The following is a 22,543-nucleotide window of genomic DNA, read 5'->3' as shown; positions in this document are numbered from 1 at the left end:
CGCCAGTTCTCTCTGTATTCATCCTGCTGGTCATTCCTTACAGAACAATAATATTCCATAATGTTCATATACCACAATTTGCTCAACCATTCTCCAATTGATGGGCATCCATTCATTTTCCAGCTTCTAGCCACTACAAACAGGGGTGCCATAAACATTTTGGCACATACAGGTCCCTTTCCCTTCTTTAGTATCTCTTTGGAGTATAAGCCCAGTAGAAACACTGCTGGATCAAAGGATATGCACAGTTTGATAACTTTTTGAGGATAGTTCCAAATTGCTCTCCAGAATGGCTGGATGTGTTCACAATTCCACCAACAATGTATCAGTGTTCCTGTTTTCCCACATCCCCTCCAATATTCCACATTATCTTTCCCTGTTACTCTAGCCAATCTGACAGGTGTGTAGTGGTATCTCAGAGTTGTCTTAATTTGCATTTCTCTGATTAATAATGATTTGGAGCATGTTTTCATATGTCTATAAATAGTTTCAATTTCTTCACCTGAGAATTGTCTGTTCATATCCTTTGACCATTTATCAATTGGAGAATGGTTTGATTTCTTATAAATTAGAATCAATTCTCTATATATTTTGGAAATGAGGCCTTTATCAGAACCTTTGACTGTAAAAATGTTTTCCTTTTATTGTTTCCCTTCTAATCTTGTCTGCATTTGTTTTGTTTGTACAAAAACTTTTCAATTTGATATAATCAACATTTTCTATTTTGTGGTCAATAATGATCTCTAGTTCTTCTTTGGTCATAAATTCCTCCCTTCTTCCACAGGTCTGAGAGGTAAACTATCCTATGCTCTTCCAATTTATTTATAATCTCATTCTTTATGCCTAGGTCATGACACATTTTGACCTTATCTTGGTGTACGGTGTTAAGTGTGGGTCAATGCCTAATTTCTGCCATATTAATTTCCAATTTTCCCAGCAATTTTTGTCAAATAATGCATTCTTATCCCAAAAACTGGGGTCTTTGGGTTTGTCAAACACTATACTATTAAAGTTATTGGCTGTTTTGTCCTTTGACCCTAACCTATTCCATTGATCAACTAGTCTATTTCTTAGCCAATACCAGATGGTTTTAGTAACTGCTGCTTTATAATATAATTTTAGATCTGGTACAGCTAGGCCACCTTCATTTGATTTTTTTTTCATTAATTCCCTTGAAATCCTTGACTTTTTGTTTTTCCATATGAACTTTGTTGTTATTTTTTCTAGGTCATCAAAGTAGTTTTTTGGGAGTCTGATTGGTATAGCACTAAATAAATAGATTAGTTTAGGTAGTATTGTCATCTTTATTGTATTTGCTTGCCCAATCCAAGAGCATTTAATATTTTTCCAGTTGGTTAGATCAGACTTAATTTGTGTGGAAAGTGTTTTGTAGTTTTGCTCATAAAGTTTCTGATTTTCCCTTGGCAGATAGATTCCTAAATATTTTATACAATCAGTAGTTACTTTAAATAGAATTTCTTTTTGTAACTCTAACTGTTGGGTTTTGTTAGTGATATATAAGAATGCTGATGACTTATGTGGGTTTATTTTGTATCCTGCAACTTTGCTGAAGGTGTGGATTGTTTCTAATAACTTTTTAGTAGAGTCTCTGGGGTTCTCTAAGTATACCATCATATCGTCAGCAAAGAGTGATAATTTGGTTTCCATATTGCCTATTCTTATTCCTTTAATCTCTTTCTCAACTCTTATTGTCAAAGCTAGCATTTCTAATACAATATTAAATAGTAACCGTGATAGTGGGCAACCTTGTTTCACTCCTGATCTTATTGGGAATGGTTGCAGTTTGTCCCCGTTACATATGATGCTTACTGCTGGTTTTAAATAGATGCTACTGATTATTTTAAGGAAAAGTCCATTTATTCCTATGCTCTCAAGAGTTTTTAATAGGAATGGATGTTGGATTTTATCAAATGCTTTTTCTGCATCTATTGAGATGATCACATGGTTTTTGTTAATTTGATTATTAATATGGCCAATTATACTGATAGTTTTCCTAATATTGAACCAGCCCTCCATTCCTGGTATAAATCCTACTTGATCGTGGTGTATTATCCTAGGGATGATTTTCTGTAGTCTTTTTGCTAATATCTTATTTAAGATCTCATTCACTTTTACAGCTCCCGTCACCAACCTTCTGTTGGGGAAAGAGAACAATTTTCAAAGTTTGATACATTTGATCACTGATACTTTCTATATCAGAAATTGCTGGATCTGTGGAGGCCCCCAACAGTTTGATCAATGGCCTTGGGTAGCTGTGGCATTGAGTCCAGCCTGGCTCTTAGACAAAAAGTTAGATGTACATAACGGGACTAGATTTTGGTTGGAACAAGAGAAGCATCAGTGGTCACTAACTGAATCAGTCCCTGATAGATACTGTCTGAATCAAACTGGAAAAGGGAAGTGGCTAGGAAATAGTGTGACTGGACTTACTCTGTGGAGGTTAAAATGACCCAACTTAATTGTATGCAGTATAAAAATAGGTGGAATAAGACCCATGTCCTATGTGGGAATGGTGTGTGGCGCCCCGTACTAACTTTGGATGGGAGTCAGATTATTGCCAATTCCCACCATGCCGTAATTAAATTGGCCACCAAACCAATGTGAGATAGATCGTTCTGCAGTCAGGTGATAAAAATGGCTATCCGTGTGGGCTCTGGCAAGTAGCAGAATATATGAGGCGTAGAGTAAAGGGGATTTTAGTTCGACCTTGATATAGGTGGGCCTGGAGAAATTCAACCTGGTCTGCCTATTTCTCCTCCTTCTGGAATGCTGTAAATAGATCTGAGTCTGACATAGTTGAATGTAGTTTTAAAGGGGAACGGTCTGATGAAAACAATTTGTTCCAGTGGCCACAGAGGCAGTTGAAACGGGTACTGTGGAGCAATTAGAGTTTGATCAGACAGGAAAGATGACTAGGTCATTCATTGCATCCCAGGCCATTGCTGGTCATGTAAGTGTCTGAGTATCAATTTTATGGAGATTTTATATATATATATATATAGAACAGACTAATTTGGCTCCAAGCAGTCGTAGAAATTGTCACCAATCAGACTGCAAAGGCCTTAGATTCGTTGGCTGACCAAGCTACCCAAACAAGGGAAGCAGTCTTACATCATGGGTTAGTCTTGGATTACTTATTAGCAGAGGAAGTGGGGGAGTCTGTGGGAAACTAAATCTATCCACTTGTTGTATGTAGATCAACGATAATGGACAGGTGGTAAAAGAAGTCACTAGGAGCATCAGGAAGCTTGCCTATGCCCCTGTACAGATGTGGAATTCCCCATTTAACATATCTTGGTGGTTTTGGTTTGAAGGAAGCTTGTGGAAACAAGTTTTATGGTTTGGATTAATAACTATTAGTGGGGTGATATTGTTGCCAGTATGTCTACCATGTGTGATATAATTAATCATTAATATTGTTTGAAAATCTATGGTCAATATGATCACACTAGAAACCAAAGCCACTGAAGGAAGTAGATTAATGATACTAAAAGATAAGGGTTGGGAACCCATACTCACCACTGAGAGGTAATGCCCTAAAGGTGAAGATGACTTAGAAATAGAAAAAGAATGTGAGGATATGTTGCAGATGTTTGAACAGGAAACTTCCAATTAGTGAGAAACCACACTGATAAAAAGAAAATGGGGAATTGTGAGGGATTATGTGGTTTCTCAATAAAATCATTAACTAAGGTAGGTTGAATTTATAGCCTAAATTTTAATTTATGAAGGGCTCATGGAAAAAATGGAATTGTACAACAGAGTGCTCATATGAACTCAAACAAGCATTTGCAAACTATGTAACAAACTGACCACCATAAACTTAAGCAAACACACCTGCTAACAAGTCAACTGAATCGGCTTGACTAGAATTTAGCAAACCTTTGCTACTTCCAAATGAGCAAGCATTGAGCAGCCGTGAAAATTAACCGGATAAGGAAAGAGGGGATTTATGAGTTCCTATTTAATCGCTGTGAACTCTGGGAATGGACCGCCTGCTTCTCCAGAGATTCTAATAAAATTTCTAATCTTCACTTTGAGAAATCTCTGAGTAGTCATTTTGAGTCAGGGGTTACGTTGCCATCCCACACAGTATTACTAATTTGGAATTTAGCAGATAACTGGGACATAGACTATAAGGATTTGGGAACTTACACTAGAAGGAATACTTTGTGAGACCATTTAGTCCAGAGATTCTTAATCTGGAATCTCAAACTCTAATTGAGAGATTTCATGGAGTCTATGAATTTGGATGAGAAAAATTATATAGGGTGCAGCTAGGTGGAGCAGTGGATAAAGTGCTGGCCCTGAAGTCAGGAGGGCCTGAGTTCAAATTTAACCTCAGACATTTAATACTTCATAGCTGTGTGATGCTGGGCAAGTCACTTAACCCCAATTGCCTCAGGGGAAAAAAAATTACTTCAATATAATTCATTTTCTTTGTAATCCTTTTATTTTATGTGTTTAAAACCATTATCCTGAGAATGGGACATCAGTTTCAGCAGTCTGCCAAAGGGGGGTTCATGATACAAAAAGAGTTAAGTTGCCCATTTTATAGATGAAGTTGAAGCCCAGAGTAGAAGTGAGTTGTTCAAAATCATTCAAAAGAACTGGGACTAAAACCTTGATTTTAGGTGCATAAACTTTGTTTCCCAGACTAGACACATTTTGAATTAATTCAGAGTGCAGATTAAGATGAGCAATAATGAGGAACAGATCTAGTTTTAAAAATAAGACAGAACTTTCTAACAATTAGGACTGTCCAGCAATAGAGACCAGCATTTCAAGCAGGTAAGCACCTTGTCAGAGAAGATATACAAGGTAATGTTGGATTGGACTAAAGGTTAGAGGAGGTGACTTCTGGTGTCCCTTTCAATGCTGAAATTCGAAAACATTATTTAAATTAAAAATCCCCAATATGTTTTATCATTTAGAGTGGTTACTACATACTTGAAAAATATTAAAGTTAGTCGAGGCTACCACTTCAAAGATAATCAACTCCGGTCCCCACTTTGATAGAGCCAAATGCTGTGGCTGATAGAATCCCCAAAGGGTGGAAGGATGCAACTTCCTTTGCAACAGTCTCCATCAGGTTTAAGATTCACATTCAAAGAGAAAATGAGCTGTCATCTTAAACATATAAACTTACTTGCACTGATGTATGGTTACTTTTTTTTAAAGGCAACAGTAACGGATTCTATTTAATCTAATGGAGAATAGACATGGAAGCATTTATTTTAGTGGGGTTTTTTCTGGCATAATTTCCCAAAATCTTTGTAAATTGGTCCAATTAATCTCTCTCTATTCAATTGTAAGCTCCCTGAGAGACTAAGCTATGTCTCGTTTAAACCTCAAATCTTCCTCAGTGCTAGCAGTGTTTTTGCACTGAGGAGGTTAAATATCTGGTGTAATTCAGCAAACATTTATTGGACATTTACTGTATAGAAGATACTTTGTAGTCACTGAGAATACAGTGTGTAGACAAATGTAATTATTAACTTCCTTAAAACCAGTAGTATGTGGGCTAAAAGCTTTGTGTGACCCAAAGACGGATCTGTTTTCTGGTAGACTACAGGCCCTTCTCCTGATAGGAAGAGAAATTAAAATTAAAGTTAAAGTAAGTCAGAGAAGAGATATCACTACACACCTGTCAGATTGGCTAAGATGACAGGAAAAAATAATGATGAATGTTGGAGGGGATGCGGGAAAACGGGGACACTGATGCATTGTTGGTGGAGTTGTGAACGAATCCAGCCATTCTGGAGAACAATCTGGAATTATGCCCAAAAAGTTATCAAACTGTGCATACCCTTTGATCCAGCAGTGTTTCTATTGGGCTTATACCCCAAAGAGATACTAAAAAAGGGAAAGGGACCTGTATGTGCCAAAATGTTTGTAGCAGCCCTGTTTGTAGTGGCTAGAAACTGGAAAATGAATGGATGCCCATCAATTGGAGAATGGCTGGGTAAATTGTGGTATATGAATGTTATGGAATATTATTGCTCTGTAAGGAATGACCAGCAGGATGAATACAGAGAGGCTTGGAGAGACTTACATGGACTGATGCTAAGTGAGATGAGCAGAACCAGGAGATCATTATATACTTCGACAACGATATTGTATGAGGATGTATTCTGATGGAAGTGGATTTCTCTGACAAAGAGACTTAACTGAGTTTCATTGGATAAATGATGGACAGAAACAGCTACACCCAAAGAAGGAATACTGGGAAATGAATGTGAACTATTTGATTTTTGATTTTCTTCCTGAATTATTTTTACCTTCTGAATCCAATTCTCCCTGTGCAGCGGGAGAACTGTTCGGTTCTGCAAATGTGTATTTTATCTAGGATATACTGCAACATATTTAACATATATAGGACTGCTTGCCATCTTGGGGGGGGGAGGAGGGAGGGAGGGGAAAAAACGAAACATAAGTGATTGCAAGGGATAATGCTGTGTAAAAATTATCCTGGCATGGATTCTGTCAATACAAAGTTATTATTAAATAAAATTAAATTTAAAAAAAAAGTAAATCAGAGAAGAAAGTTAGAGCAATGCACACTCAGATTTCTGGAGTCTTAAGGCAGACACTGGTAGAAAATGGGAGAAGAGATCCCTTTTGAAAAGGAACCTCTGGGAGAAGCAATAATACCATAATCACCTGATCTGCCTCAATAAGACAACCTTGCTATGTTCACATATTTCCATAGTCACAGAAGGTGAAAAGAGGATTCTGTAGGGTACCAGAGAACCATCAGAACCCATTGTTATGTTACACGTAACTCATACTTCTATGAATTCTGGGGTCCAGTTCCTGAAATGGCATAAGTCATCATAAGCTTGGTCCTAACACATCTGATTTTGTTAACCGAATGATTGTTATGCCATTTATTTGAAGGGCCTGACTTCTTTCTACAAATACTTCTGGGACATCTATCTCAGGTCCAATACTGCACTGGGTACTTGTTGGCAGAGAACCAGGAGGTTAGAGATGTAATCCATGATCTATTTGGAGAGAATGGCAGGAGTATGGTATGGGGAGCAAATAAGCAAGAAAGAAATAATCTAAAATAAAATCCCAAGCCTAAGTACAGATATATTTTTGTCCTGGTTCTCCTTTTCCTTTCTCGTGTATGATCAGAATGGGCATAGAGATTCTGGTACATATCAATTCATTTTATCAACTCAAAGCCATCACTGTGATCTGCAAATCTCAACTTCTGGTAGTAGAACCAAATGTTTTTGAGAAACTTCAACCTGATTAAGTTTAAGTTGTATAATGTCCAACAAATTTCTCTGTGCTTTATTTAAGCATTTATTGATAACTTATTTTATATAGTCTTGAGATAGGTGCTGTGGGGAAGAAAAAGGGGAAAATAATTAGGAAAAGAAAAATAAAGGCCCATGAAAAATAATTGGGAATAAATAAAGGGCTTCTCAAACTCTTAAACTGAATTCTACTTTTCAGTAAACAGACTACTTAAACCACTTGAAACCCTAGCCCAAAGCCTTAAAAGGCAAGAAAACAAATTTAAATCAAAAAGAACCTAAAAGATTGGATATAAATCAAACAGATTCTAGTTTTAAAAAGGTTTGTTACAAATCATTTTATAACTTGAGATAACATAGGTGTGAGAATAGAGGAAGATGAGATAGGCCATGTTAACTTGTAATGTGATCAGACCTCATGAAGACACTATTATGGCATGAATCTTTACTTTGAAAATGTTTATAAAGGTTCCTGCTTCATAGTATGTGGTCAACAAAACTTGAAGCATTCTATACAAGGGACATAATAGTTTATGTAGGCAGCCCTGTTTGTATTGGCTAGAAGCTGGAAAATGAATGGATGCCCATTAATTGGAGAATGGTTGAGTAAATTGTATATGAACGTTATGGAATATTATTGTTCTGTAAGAAATGACCAGCAGGATGAATACAGAGAGGACTGGTGAGATTTACATGAACTGATGCTAAATGAAATGAGTAGAACCAGGAGATCATTATATACCTCAACAATGATACTGTTTGAGGATGCATTCTGATGGAAGTGGATCTCTTCGATAAAGAGAGCTTATTCAGTTTCAATTGATCAAGGATGAACAGAAGCAGCTACACCCAAAGAAAGAACACTGGGAAATGAATATAAACTGCTTGCATTTTTGTTTTTCTTCTCAGGTTATTTTTACCTTCTGAATCCAATTCTTCCTGTGCAACAAAAGAACTGTTTGGTTCTGCACACATACATTGTATCTAGGATATACTATAACTTATTTAACATGTAAAGGACTGCTTGCCATCTGGGGGTGGGGGTGGAGGGAGGGAGGGGAAAAATTAGAATGGAAGTGAGTGCAAGGGATAATGCTGTAAAAAATTACCCTGGCATGGGTTCTGTCAATAAAAAGTTATTTTAAAAAAAAGAAAGTATAATAGAAATTTGAAGCTAGAAATAACCTACAAATTGTTTTATAGATCAATTGCTTAAATAGGGATTTTGGATACCAAAATAAAAGTTATTAATGTATTCCATAAATATTTCCCTAGAAAATTAGAAGACAGTATCATGTGTACTATGGATGTAACCAACCATTTTATGCTTAATAGAAATTTATTTTTTAACAAAATAAAAAAAAATAGTTTATGTAAAGGGCTCGGCTGATATTGCAGATCTTATGACTAATCTTATGGAGTGAGCTTAGAGAGATTTACTAAAAGTAAAGTATGATAAACAACTCCATTCTTGAAAAGAGGAAGAGAATACTGGTATATGTCCCAGTATAACAATTTCCTCCACTCAAGGCAGCAATAGAAAAGAAACCTGCCCATTTCTATTCCAAAAGTCAAATAAAACCAGGAGTCACTTCCGTGCGCCATGAATAGGAGCTTATTTATTTCATAGACTTGAGTGCTTTAGTACAGAAGAACAGATATAGAGATGATACATGTTTGTGCTTCAACACTTTCAAACATTGAGATTCCAATAAATTCGAGGTAAACAAGTTTCAAGACAGACTAGCTTTTTTTTTTTAAGTTTTCCTTTTGATAAATTATTTTCATATAAATAACCAACAGAGAAAAGAAAAACAATGTCTAAAACAAGATTCCAAAGCATGTACACGGCTATTTCGAAGAAAGAGAAATAAAACCAAGGGCAATCAAAGCTTAAAAAAAAAATCAGTGCAAATGTTTATAGCTTTTGCCCTAAAGGGGAAAAAACAGCTTCAAAAAGGGAAAGGAGGGATGGAAGAGACAAATCTGAAAACGAAGAAGGGACAGAGTTAATTTTCTCAGTGCAAAGGGAAGGTTTCAATGCCTTAAGATAAGAAAACACCATAATGCATCTAAGAGGGAGAGAAGAAAGTCATCTGAAAGGAAAGGAAGAAGGCTTGCAATTAAGCTACCATACATCAAGCTTGCAACAACATCACAAGACACATTAAGTAATATACACACAATCGGCTGGGATGAAAGGGTGAGGGATTGCTGGGCCTGGGGAACCAGGGGACTCCCACTGCCAGAACATTTCACTACCGGACAATATGGCAGAAACGGATAGTGTGCACGAGGCAGGGATGAATGCAAAGCGGCACAGAGCCTCCAGACTAATGGTAAGAGTGCCTTTTGTTTCAGATTTAAGCTTAATGCAAGGTGGAAATGGCCTTATCTGCATTTTTAAAATTCTCAAAAGCATGATGTCATCTGAACTCACACTATGGAAAATCAATTATTGTATATGAAACTGAGAATATCCGGAAAGGGATTTGGTTCACCAGGCATAGGGGCTACAGACAGAACCTACATCAATAATTTATCTGATGTCCCTGTTCTTCAGATAAGTGAATATATTTAAATCTTGGGACTCAAGGATCCTTCTTTGTGGAATTATTTTCTCCAAGTTTGACCTAGTAAGAATTAGGTAGTTATCATTTGCAGGTATGCCTAGATAAGGGAATTTGGGGTCCACATCATTTTGAACTCCTAAGAAGATTAAATAAGACTATGGTTTTGGTTCGGTTGACTAACAAATGTATAATTCGAAGAACACAGTTTTTCTTTTTGAATAAATATGAAGTGTCAATGAGAACCACATCCTTTCCTTGAATTTACAAAGCACTGTCTAAATAGTGCAGGGTTTCAAAGGATAGGTGTGGTAGCACCAAGGTCATCTTCCCCTTGGAAAAAGGAAGTGATAACTCTCTGGTGCTCCAGCCTTGGACAGCCCTACCCTGGAACTGTAGCTGTACCCCTGGGAGACATCAGGTGCTGAGTAAAGTGGAAGGTTATATTCTCCACAAGACCAAACAGATGTCACCTGATCTCTATTTTCAAGTACATCTGGATCAAAAGAAACAATGAGGAATGGAGAGTGGAAAAAGGACAAGGTACCAATCTGCATTTTAACATATTCCAAGAACACAGAAAACTCTACAGTGAGAAAAAATGCCCAACAAGAATGGCAACAATTCTACCTGCATCCACCCCCAACCCTGGGGGAAAAAAAAGGACATTTAAAAACCAAATTTCTACCTATCTGTTTTTAAGCAGAGAGCATTCATGTTGCACTGGGGTGGGAATAAGGTCACAATGCCATACATAATGGAGGGAGGAAGAGAGAGGAGGTGTCCAGTCATCACAATCTGAAAATCTCATTAGCAGTGCATCACTTGAAAATGAATTTTTTTAAAAGATGCAAATAAATTCTGCTCTCTTTTATAAAGACACAATGCATTATTTCCCTTTGTTTTAAACAAGAAGAAGACTTCATCAAACACAAGACCAAAAAGGGAAAGCCAGGGCGTGCAGTGGGGATTGATGGAAAATGAGAACGGGTACTGCAAAGTAACATCTAAGACCAGCCGTAGGAAGCTGCCAAGAGCCATAGAGATTATTCACTTTTTGGAAGGGGTTGTTTGGTTATTTTAACTGGTGATTTCTTCATCTGTTTTATTCAGTTTCTTCAGCGTATCCAGCAGTTTCTGTGGGGTGAGGATGTGCGTGGCTCCTAGGGAAGGCAGATTAAAAGAAAAACAAAGTGAGTCCTCTAAGGAAGACACCAGCCTTCAAACAGCTTTCTGTTCTTCAGTTATAGCTACCTGGACCTGCTACATAAGGGGCACAGGCAGATTTTCCACCCCCACCCCCACCCTGGTCTTGATGAAATAAAGGTTTGGAAGGGTCTGGGTTAGGGACAGCGTCAAAATATTTTTGGGAGGCTTTTGTGGGAGAAAGAATGAACTCCTTAGTTCAGGCAGAAATTGGGACCACACCCAGGAGCAAAGCTTGTTTCCAATTAAGGTGCTCAACATATGCTGTCTTTGACTCTGTGAAACACTGACTCTATGGCAATTCCTCTTTTGATTACCACAGTGAAGTCAGAATGGAGGGCTTTATATAGTTTTTGGTTGTTGTTGAAGAAATACCAAATACTACATGGGGAAGAATGCTAGTGATAGGGTGGGGGAAGAAGCTGACAAGTTCAAGGACCTGGGAGGGGACGAGCACTCTCTGAGATCCAAATAATAGGTGCCACCAGGAAATTGTTGGTGGGACCTCAGGTGTGCAGGGGAGGGGAGCTTGAGTACCTGAGGTCTTACCTTGAAGATATCGCGCATTGTTAGAGATTGGAAATGCTTGCAAAAATTTAAGCCTAATGGAATTATTTATACTTCTACTGCAAAAAAAAAAAAATTAAAAAATGAAGGCCTTTTTTAAGAGAGAGAGAGAGAGAGAGAGAGAGAGAGAGAGAGAGAGAGAGAGAGAGAGAGAGAGAGAAAGAGAGATCTAAGTGAAGTTAAAAAAAGATGCATGGATTGTGTGGTTTGGACATGGACCAAACAGAAGAGGAGTGATTGCGAGCAGCAGAGTGGTGTGTGGAGCATGAGGACTGCATGCATGCAGCAGTGGGCTTCAAAGAAAGATATCCTGGGTGGGAGAGAAGGAAATAAAAGCTGTCCGTACTTGAAAATGTGCCTCCCAAGAGACATGGGGAAAGGAAAGAGGGCAATCATAGGTGTAAGGAGGGAGAGAAAGCTACTGGAAGCCAGATTTAATCCCCAAAATTGGCAGATGAGTTATTTAGCAGGATCCTGGGTCCTTATGCCTTTTTCTGACACTCAGAGAGTGGTCCTGCAACTGTTGATAGAGCAGAAGTGCCTCCAACTAGCTAGCTCCTGCCTCCTTGGCTAGTCTAGGGACTGGCACAAGGAGGGGGCTGACAGAAGGAGGGACATATTGGAAATGGGAAAAGGCAGAGAAGGAGAAATCCTGCATGACCCATTCTCAATAGAAGCCTCTTCTAGCTTGTGGTACACTATTCTAGGTAGTCAGGTTTTTTCCTCTATCAATTCTTGCTACTTCCAACATTGACTGAAAAAAATGCTCTGCTCAAGACACTGAACTAACACTAACTCACTGATCTACAAATCTGGGATAACGCAAACTGAAGACACCAATTTCAGAAATGCTACTGGATATTTTTAGAGGGCTCCTTCTTCCAAAATGCTTTCATATCTATGATCCTATGATCCCCTTAACATGCCCGAGAGAGATGGAAAGACAGCTATTGTGATCCTTATTTTACAAATAGAGAAAGTGAGAAGCAGTGTTTAAGTGACTTATCCAAGGTTACATACTAGTGGCAGATCTGAGACTAAAAATAGTAACTGACATTTATGACACTTAAAGTGTAAAGTGCTTAACAGGCATGACTTCATTTTAGTCAACCCAAAGCCGTCAATGTACTTTTTTTTTTTTAAAGTTGTGAATGTGAATGATTCCACAATTGTTTTCATTAAGGAAGCACTTTACTGCAGAAAGAAAACAATCTACAAGGACTTTTTCACTGAAACAGAGCAGGAAATCTTTCCACCTAGTTTTCTCTACAGCTGCTTCATCATAAATACAAAAGCTAGGGGTTCCTAAATTAAGATTTTTCTGGTACTGGTTGTTGACCAGAAGTGATTATGTAGTGAATCCCCTTGCCTAGCTAGAGCTCCTACTCTTAACTATCTTTGGCTAAAACTTAAATGGCTAAAACCAGGAGGAGCCTGTTTGAAATACAGAAATAAGTCAGATATATAAAATTCCTTTAACCAATTCTTTCTTTACCAATTCATTCAAATCAATCTAAGTCATCTAGTAATTAGTTTTGAAACTCCTAAGTTGGATTGGGTTTAATACTTTTTGTTGGTAATACTTAGGTACTCATTACTCAAAAACATTATGAACAATTCTATTTTGTTTTATACTCCAAGTTTATAATTGAGACTGTTAATGACCCATAGGGTAGCCCATTGAGTTAGCAGCATTAAGCTCTAGTCAAATAAATTATTAAATACATCTTTGCAAATATCTGATTTGCTGAAAAACTTAGATATTTAAGGTCTTGATCTATGTGATCTTTTGTCTCTTAATTCCCCTATGCCATTCTAATTCTAATTCAGAATCAGAAGTGACCTTGCTAATGCTCCTCTATAATACTGTAATTAACTCTTATTTATATACTGACTTATGGCTTATACAATACTGTAAACATCATCCTATTTGATACTCACAACATTCCTGTGAGGTAAGTTTTACAAATATTAACTCTTTTTTATAGACTGAGGAAACTGAAGCCTAAGGAAATGCTATTTAAGCAGAGTTGATTTTAAGTCAGGTTTTATGATTCCTGATGCTACAGTTCAAACACTAAAGTCACTCTCCTGATTTGAGGTTAACTTTTATCTTAAGTAATTTGAAGACACTGGGATGAGGACAGAGATAAACAAAAACTAGGTCTACACCCACCAAATTCATTCTATTTATGTCCTGAAACAAATCCAAATGTCTTTAACTGTTCTAAAGGTTTGAGGAATAAGTGCAACACCCACAAAATTCTAGTTTTCAACTGTTCTTCTCTGGGCAGTAAGCTTAATATATTCATTCTAGACCTGGGCAAAGTATTTGTAAATGGTAGCTCCTGAATTCAGATTTCAGGCTCCTATTTGACTTTCACTGAAAAAAACTTGAAAAAATTAATAATAATAACCTTATCATAAGGATAGATATATTATAAAATCATTTTTAAAATATACACACAAACCCAATGAAAAATACAGTATTTCCCAAAATGACAATTTAATGAGGATGCTTTTGAGATTATCCAGACCCCCCCCCCAATTCTCTTAATTTTGCTTCTAATCATCTCTTAGCCTTTTCATCAAGCAGTAAGCTCTTCATGATGAAGTTATAGAGTAGAGGATCAAATCAAAAAAATTTTTTTTGACTTGTCAAACTATCTAGAAAGATATTCAGTGGAAATGAAATGAGGCTAGGCCATCACTTATAGATTCAATGTAGTTACACAGAGTACAGGATCAAATCAAATCTTTTTTTTTTTTTTTTGACTTGTCAAACTATATGATAAGATGTGGAAATGAAATGAGGCTGGGCCATTACTTATGGGTTCAAATATCCAAGTTGACTCTCTCATTAACACAAAGGCTAAATTAGCTCTAGTACAGAACAACAAGGAAAAGAAACAAAAGATAATTGATACTCTGACTCAAGAACTTACAAACAATGCCTGCCTGGATTATGGCTTCATAGTAATTTATTATAAACTTTATCTTTTCTACTTCTAAATATTTTTAATAACTAAAATTTAGGAGGAGAAAAAAAGGCAAATTAAGTTTTAGTCTAATTTTTGGTCACTAGGACAACCAACACAAGAAAGAGGCATATCAGATTACAACTATTTTCCTTACCCAATCAGGGTCAATAAAGCAGGTAGATGGCACAGTAGATAAGGTCACTGGCCCTGAAATCAGGAGAATCTGAGTTCAAAACCAGCCTCAGACAATTCCTAGCTTGTGACCTTGGGTGAGTCATTTAACCCCAACTGCCTCGCCCCAAAAAAGTTCATGGCAATATGCTTTCTCTGTAATGTTCCTAAAAAAATACACACAACCTCCCAAATCATTTTAGAAGCAGAAAATACAAAATTTTCTCAGGTGCTCTGGTGACAGCTATAGATTTCTGCAGACTGTTTAGCAAAAAAAAAAAAAAAAAAAAAAAAAAAAAAAAAAAAAAAAAGATCCACTCAGCAAATGAAAAGTTCCTTCTAAGACAGAAAATTATATGTCCCAAGAGAAATCCTAATAAATCGCTATCAGAATCAATGAATTTTTACTCCTTGTGCCTATCTTCCAAAATTCAAATCTTAAAAATTTGGAAACTCTGAGAAGAATTGCTTTAATCCTACAAATTATTCACCATAGCTATAAAGAACAGTTCTAACACCCACCACCCCCAAAATCTTAAAATATAACTTACAGCAAATGCTATCCACCTACTTGCCATCTGCATACTATATATCCCTGATTAAGAACTCATCAATGTATGTCTATATTTTAAGCTTAAAATAACTGCTCCCATTTTCAAGCCTATTAGAGGAAAGAAAATTAAGACAATTACCCATGAACCAATAACATAACCATCCCTGTTTTTCAGGATCATGATAATCTATTTTCACACTGTCTGTGGTCTCAGAATCCTGTCAAACTTAGGAAAATTGAGTAATAGAATGATGAGAATTGGAAGCCAACCTCTATCTTAAAAACCACACCACTTCTGAACAGCTCAGAGATACAATAGAGATAAACATATTTGTAATACTCTTCTAATGTGATCTAACTGAGAGAACTATTATCTGAAATTCACTGAAAAGTAATACATTTTAAGTGGAATTTTATGAAAAATGTCAGGTCTATATAACTACATGAATGAATGAAAGGAAACTGAATTACAGCAGAAAAGTCCAACACCTAGGGCCCTTGGACCACAACAATCCTGAGTACCAGCTGAATTAGATTACAATATAACTGGGATATATTTGGAAAAAATAAAGAAAAATATAATAAAACAGAGACAATGTTAATAGATAGTTTCTATCTATCTAATTGATGGTAGTGGCCTTATTTTCTATTTTCTATTTTAGTTTGACAAAGAATTACAGAATGTTAGGGTTTAATGGGATTAAAATTGGGAAGCACCTCAGAAGTCATTTAGCCTGGCCTCTTCATTTTACAGACAAAGGCAGTAAGGCCAGGTGATACACTGTCTTGCCTAAGAAGGCACTATAAGGTCAGTGACAGAAACAAATACAGCCTCCACATTTCCTAATTTCCAGACCACTACTCTTTACACTCACTATTTCAAGGTTGGGGGTTGTTTTATGGCTTGCTATGGCTACTTAAGCTTCCAGCCTTAATAGCTCAATCCCCACAGTCACAAGATTGCAGACTTAAAAGTTGGGATGAACTTCAGAGGTTGCTGAATTTAACTCTCATCTCAGAGTGAAGCCTTGAAGGCCCAGAAGTGAAATGGTTTACCTGAGGATCATTCAAGCCAGAGCTAGACCCTTGACCCCCACTGAGAGGAAGATGAGAGTGAGAGAAGAACAGTTCCATGTAATTGGATTTTTCATGTGGCTAGAGAACAAAGGAAATATTTTTAATCTTTAAAAAAATAATACAGGGCATGTGGGTGGTATGATGGATAGGGGGCCAGACCTGGAGTCAGGAAGACTCATCTTTGGGAGCTCAAATCTAGCCTCAGAAATTCACAAGTTACTTGACCCTGTTTGCCTCAATTTCCTCATCTATAAAGTGACCTGCAGAAGCTAACATGGCTTATTGTATCTTTGTTAAGAAAACCCCCAAATGGGAACATGACTGAACAACACAGAATCATTGTTTTAGCATTCTTTATTTAAACTCACTCTCTAACCACATTCTCTCACCTCTCCCCCAGCTCCTCTCACTTGCCAAGGCCTATAGTTTTTAGCTTTGCAATGTCTCCTGAATGAGCTTCCTTTTCTACAGTGACACTGCCACCATTCTAGTACAGCCTTCATTACCTCAAGTCTGAATTATTGCAAGAGTTTTCTTGGGGGGGAAGGGGAAGGAGGATGTCTGTTTGCTTCAAGTTCGCCAACTCCAATTCAGCTTCCATTCAGCTGTTTAGCTAATCTTTCCAAAGCTAATGTCCCCTTCCCCTCCCTCATCAATAAACTTCAAAGATTCCCAATCACTCCAAGTCAAATATGAAATTCTTTATATGGCTTTCAAAGCCCTTCATAACCTGTCCTCCCCAACAACGTTTCCAGTCTTCTTAAGTCTTACATCCCCTCACATAATCTATGATCCAGTGACACTGACCACTCTGTGGTTCCTTGAACAAGAAACTCCCTCATCCCACTTGGGGCATTTCCCTAGGCTACCTCCCATGCCTGGAATGTTTTCCCTCCTCAACTCTGCCTCCTAGATTCCCTGGCTTCCTTTGAGTACAAAATAAAATCCTAACTTCCACAGGAAGTCTTTTCCTATTCCCCTTAAATCCAGTGCCTTCCCTCTGTTAGCTATTTCCAATTTATCCTGAATCGATCTTACTTACATAGTTGTCTGCATGTTGTCTACACTATTAGACTGTTCACTCCTTAAGAGCAGGGATTATCTTTTGGCTTTCTTTGTATTCTCACTGTTTAGCACAGTACCTGGTAGATAGCAGGTACAGAATAAATGTTTTACTGACTGAGTGGCATGATATAGGTTTAAGAATATAATTTTTCACTTAGTGTTTTGGGTGATTATAGTGTTGGGGGCAACCTCAATATGGATTGGAAATGGAGGGAGCAGAGAGACTTAATGGTATTAAATGAGATAACCTAGATCCAATTGTCAAATAAACATCTAAGCCCCTACATATTGACTCTACCCTTAAATGTGGTTTTTGCACACTTTCATCCATTAGGATTTGGGAAACAAAGTTCAATTCAAAACTCAGTTATTTTTGTTAAAGAAAAGTGGGGAAAGTAGACACAATTGAAACAAAGAGAAAAAACCCAGTATCCCCCCCAATCCAAATATTTTATTACAACTACTATTAAACAATAAGACATATTTGAGTTTCAAATATGACTTCTTCCATATTCCAGCTTAAGGAAAAGAGAGAAAAAGCAAAGAATTTGGATTATCACCAAATCAACAATATACTTTAAAACAACTGAGAATTGATTGTTCATCTTAGGACTTTTTGTAAGTGTGTGTGTGTGTGTGTGTGTGTGTGTGTATACATATATATATATGTAGCCAAGAGAACACTGACACTAAGATCTTTAAATCTTCAAGGCAATTGAAAAACTATTTATAGGACAAAAAAAGAAAAATAGAGTAAATATTGAGAAATTAAATATTCAGAAAAGTACTACTTTCCCAGAAGAACATTATAAAATGAGAAACTACTCCATTCACCACTCAGCATCACTAAAGTACACAGAGGCTATAACCCCAGGTCACAGGTCTTTAAAAATTATGATAAGTGTCTATCACAGAAAAAAAAATTTACACGTACCAGTTCTACCATCTACTTAGGTTCTATTATTTATTTTTTTAATTTCAATAAACCCACCAGCCTTGTATTAATCTGCTTTATTTTACTAAACTAAATATTAATTTCTATTAATTAATTTCTATACACTCAAAAGTTCATAGATTCTCAGAGGCTTGCCCAATGCCCATAAACCCACCCTGGGCTTGGAGGCTAAGGCATTGTAACTCAGTTGCTGTTTAACTTCCAGCTCCCTCTAAGAGTGCTGAAATTCAAATCAGTTAATTTTCAAATTAAAAATCAGTGGACTTCAGTTTTCTAAACTGAACAGCAGGTAATAAGATGTGAGGATGTTGTCAAGATTGGGCCCAGAGAGAATTTCATAGTGGGAGTTTGTGAAGGCAGCACTGGACACATTTTCAATCGGTGTTAAGAACTGCAAGCATTTTCTATTTAAAAGAAAACCAAATAAAAAAATAAACTAAAAAGGAAAAAGAAAAGAAAAAGAGTGACGGAATAATCAAAGAAAACCCTTCAGAATAGAAGAGTTTCTTTTCTTTAATAAGCTGCTTTTACTTTGTTTCTGGCTCTCACTCCATTGTTGGAGCCTGATCCTCAAAAGATACCCTAGTGGACTCCCTGAAGTCGGGGTGTCTCAGGTCCATGAGAAATTTGGTGGGAGTAAGAATGTGAGTAGAACCTGTGGGAGAACAGAGGCCAGCTGACTGCTTGAACAGAAGTATGTTAAAGGAACATGCCAACTTAGGCCTATATTTTATGCAACTGATGATGTGTGAAGAAAGCAAGAGACACACAAAGATGGTAAGAATATCTAAGAAAATGATATAGCATGCATTATTAGGTGAGCTCTTATAAAGGACCTTCTGCTGTCCATGCTAGGCCTCCCCCGAAATTTACTTGGTAAACTCAAGCTCTCAATTCCCAAATGATTACTTCAAATAAGACTCTATTGCAAGGAAAATGATTTAATACAAAGGCCCAGCAGTAAACAGCTTCTGTCCGAAGGAACATTATTTGGTTATCTTCAAAGGACACTCATGCACCAATTACAAAAGAGAATCAAAAACATGTTATTACTAGATATTACATATCAATGAGAACATTTACACAATCTAAAAGCAAACTTCAGTGAGAAAAAATTGATCAGACAAATGAAGTTTTAGAAGGGTTAGAAAGGACAAGGAGGTATATAGTCTATTTTAAAAGACTATCAAGCATGTGCTTGCTTCGGTAGCACATATACTAAAAGACTATCAAGCAATTGAGTTTTTCTATCAAGTAGAACAAGACACTCTTAGAAATAATTACTATCAGTTTTTAACAGATCTCAGATCAGATATTCCAAAACTGATATTGCCTTCTGGCCTGCTTGCTTTAGAGGTCTGGCAAATATGGGAATTCAATTATCCTGGTATAGAAATGCAACATATATCTTTCCTCTTTAGTTACATACTGTTCACATGAGTATCAGAACTATCCTTAGAGGCAATAAAAGTAGAAACATATTGGGAAAAATAAACTTTACATACTAATTCAGGTTAGTGCTTAACCTAATCTAGCAACTACCTTGAGAGGTCGTATATGAATGGACAGTAAAGGAGTTCTGAATGAGAGAGTGATTTGAATGCAATTCCTCTCCCAATGTGACAAGTATTCCTGTATCTAACATACTTGGAATACTATCCGAAGTTTCATTTTAATGAATGTTGTTTTTAAAAGGAGCTCAGTCATAGGCTGGATGGTATGAGGTAAAAAAAAGTATTACTTTTAGTGGAGTATATACTGATGGAGTGGATTACTACTGAGCAATAAGCCAGAGAAAATTCCATTCCATTTTGATAAGAAAATGAGTTTCTTCAACTTAAATTCTACAGCTGAACAATTCTGGGAGATTACAAGAGCTCCTGAAAGCCTGAGAGAAGAAAGGTTTTTTGGGTTTTTTTGGCAAAGAACTTTTTTCCCTTCTGATTTTGGAAACACCAGTGAGCACTGGACAGTGGTGAAGAATTCAATCTCATGTTTTTCTGTAATAGATCTGGAAACTGATGGGTTAGGAAGAAGTTTGTTTTACTTCATACGAATTTATATTGATATAGTCAAAGGGAAATCCTTGACAAAATTAAGCAATAATGCTTCATGTCCCATTTTTAACAACTGCCTGCATATAATAAGATATTTCCCCTTAACTGAAGAATAATGAGTCAAGGAACCCTTGCACCCTTCCTTAAAATATCTTTCATATATTGTGTTCTAGAAATTAGATTTTACAGGAAGATTGGAGAAGGAAAGGTTGAATGAAACACAAAAGCATGGGATGGTGTCAGAGATTGCTATGGAAATACCCCCTTCCCAATGGAAAATATTACCCTACTTACCTATTAGCACCTCCCACTTTCCATTGGCTTGTGTCACTTCATACGCACATCGCATCTCATTCAAGCTCACACCCCCAAGGATGAAAATGATGAGGCGAGGACCAGTTCTGTACTCACCAGGAGCCTTGTTCTTGTGCCAGTGTCCATAACGGGCACTAGATAAGAAAGAAAAGAGAGGTGTGTATATGTATTGTACATGTATGCATAGACATAGACAGTTACTGAAGGAGACAGAGTTACAAATATATAACATGCTTTTGTGCTTTAAGAATTAACATTATCTCCCAGGAGTTGATCTGTCATTATTCTTTATATATATATTTGTATTCAATAAAACATTATCTGTCCCCCGGCAAAAAGAATACAGCCATTAAAAATGAAAGGTTTTGATACCAAATAGTTTGTCCCAATTCTAGATGTTGCTGATACCCTTAGGCATGTGAAAGTAATGGTTATTTAGAATCTGATGTTTTTTCCATCATTCTTTTACCAATGTCCTACTTGGCCAGCTATAGATATCCAAATCACTTTCTCCAGCACTAGTCTACCTTCTTTGTATCACACAACTATGGTTTTTGGCTTTTAATCAGTCTAACATAGTTGGAATCTTAGATTTTAATCCAGGATTGGCTGATATAGAAATCACAAACCTTTTAAAAAATCAAATAATATCAGAAAGAGTAAGTAATGCTTTGAGGTGCCATGGGAAGGTCCAAGGTGCTGACAGAAAATAGTAAAGAAAGATGAGAGGTAAAGGAAGCAAAGACAAGGGAAACAGAGAAAAAGAGAAAAAAAGAGGTGTATATGATGGGAAGTGATAAGATAGCACTAACAAGGTGTCAGAGGCTAGCTATGTTGCAGTATCAGTGACACAGGTTGTCTACCCATAATTGATTCTTCTCAAGACAACTGAAACTATCATAATAACAGAAAAAAGTGAAGAAACATAGCCACTACAAGGTTTTCCAGGGCCCATTGTCTTTTCTCAGGAAAGACAAACATACTTTTGGGACATAGGAATTAAAAGACAAAAGAGACAAAATAGATAAGGATAACAAAGGAGTGAAAATCTGGAAATGTTACATGTTGACATCATTAAATATTAAATCTATTTGGCTAGATTCTAGAGCTAAGTGAAAACAGAATCCTGAATGTACAAATAGATAAAAATGGAAAACATTAGAACTATTGAAAGAACATTCATATAAGAGGTCATGGAAGAATAGAACACATATAATGCTCTGAAAAGTCACAAGAACATAACCTGACATTAGTCAGGTGTTTTGAGCACTAAACACTAGTTAGTGAATGGAAGTCACTATGACACAAGCCTTGAAAGAATAAAGATAGGAAACATTCCCATGATTTCATACAGAGAACTCCTTGAGAAGGATATTCTCAACCCAGGCAGGGTGGCGCCCTCTCTGCAATATATAGTCTTAGGAGAAGCACTGAGGTGCTGAGTTCCTAAACACTGAGGTTCACTTACAAAGGGATATAGAGTCTATAGTTGTCAGAAACAGAACTTGAACCAAGGTCTGTCTGGCTTCAATACCAGCTTTTATCCACTACCTTTCCCACACACATTGTGAAATGTTTTATTGGTGTGGTTTTTTAATATCACTACCATGCATAGTAACTTTCCAACTATGTCCTATATTTAATTAATCTACATTTTCATTAACTTTATTTATTCAAAGTAAAAAAATCATGGGAAAAATACTCCAAATAGATGACATTCCACTTTTTATACCT

General features: G+C 36.7%; 1 protein-coding gene across 2 annotated transcripts in view; it reads right to left on the bottom strand.

Annotated features, from left to right (window-relative positions):
- Positions 1-8,889: 8,889 nt before the first annotated feature.
- STXBP1 (syntaxin binding protein 1) overlaps positions 8,890-22,543 on the bottom strand; it is a 95,577-nt gene continuing 81,923 nt past the window's right edge. Inside the window, exons 18-20 of one of the 2 annotated variants that reach the window (XM_051980041.1) lie at positions 20,789-20,943; positions 18,969-19,092; positions 10,926-11,025 (exon numbers count right to left, since the gene is read on the bottom strand). In XM_051980041.1, coding sequence (XP_051836001.1) covers positions 18,983-19,092; positions 20,789-20,943 — 265 coding nt within the window. In that variant the 3' untranslated portion in view covers positions 10,926-11,025; positions 18,969-18,982. Of the gene's footprint in view, positions 11,026-18,968; positions 19,093-20,788; positions 20,944-22,543 lie in introns of both variants that reach the window. The other variant, XM_051980042.1, reaches the window with a different exon arrangement.

This window comes from Antechinus flavipes, chromosome 2 (genome assembly GCF_016432865.1).
Source record: "Antechinus flavipes isolate AdamAnt ecotype Samford, QLD, Australia chromosome 2, AdamAnt_v2, whole genome shotgun sequence".
In the NCBI taxonomy this organism is placed as follows: domain Eukaryota; kingdom Metazoa; phylum Chordata; class Mammalia; order Dasyuromorphia; family Dasyuridae; genus Antechinus; species Antechinus flavipes.
This window is presented reverse-complemented; position numbering and strand designations above follow the sequence as displayed.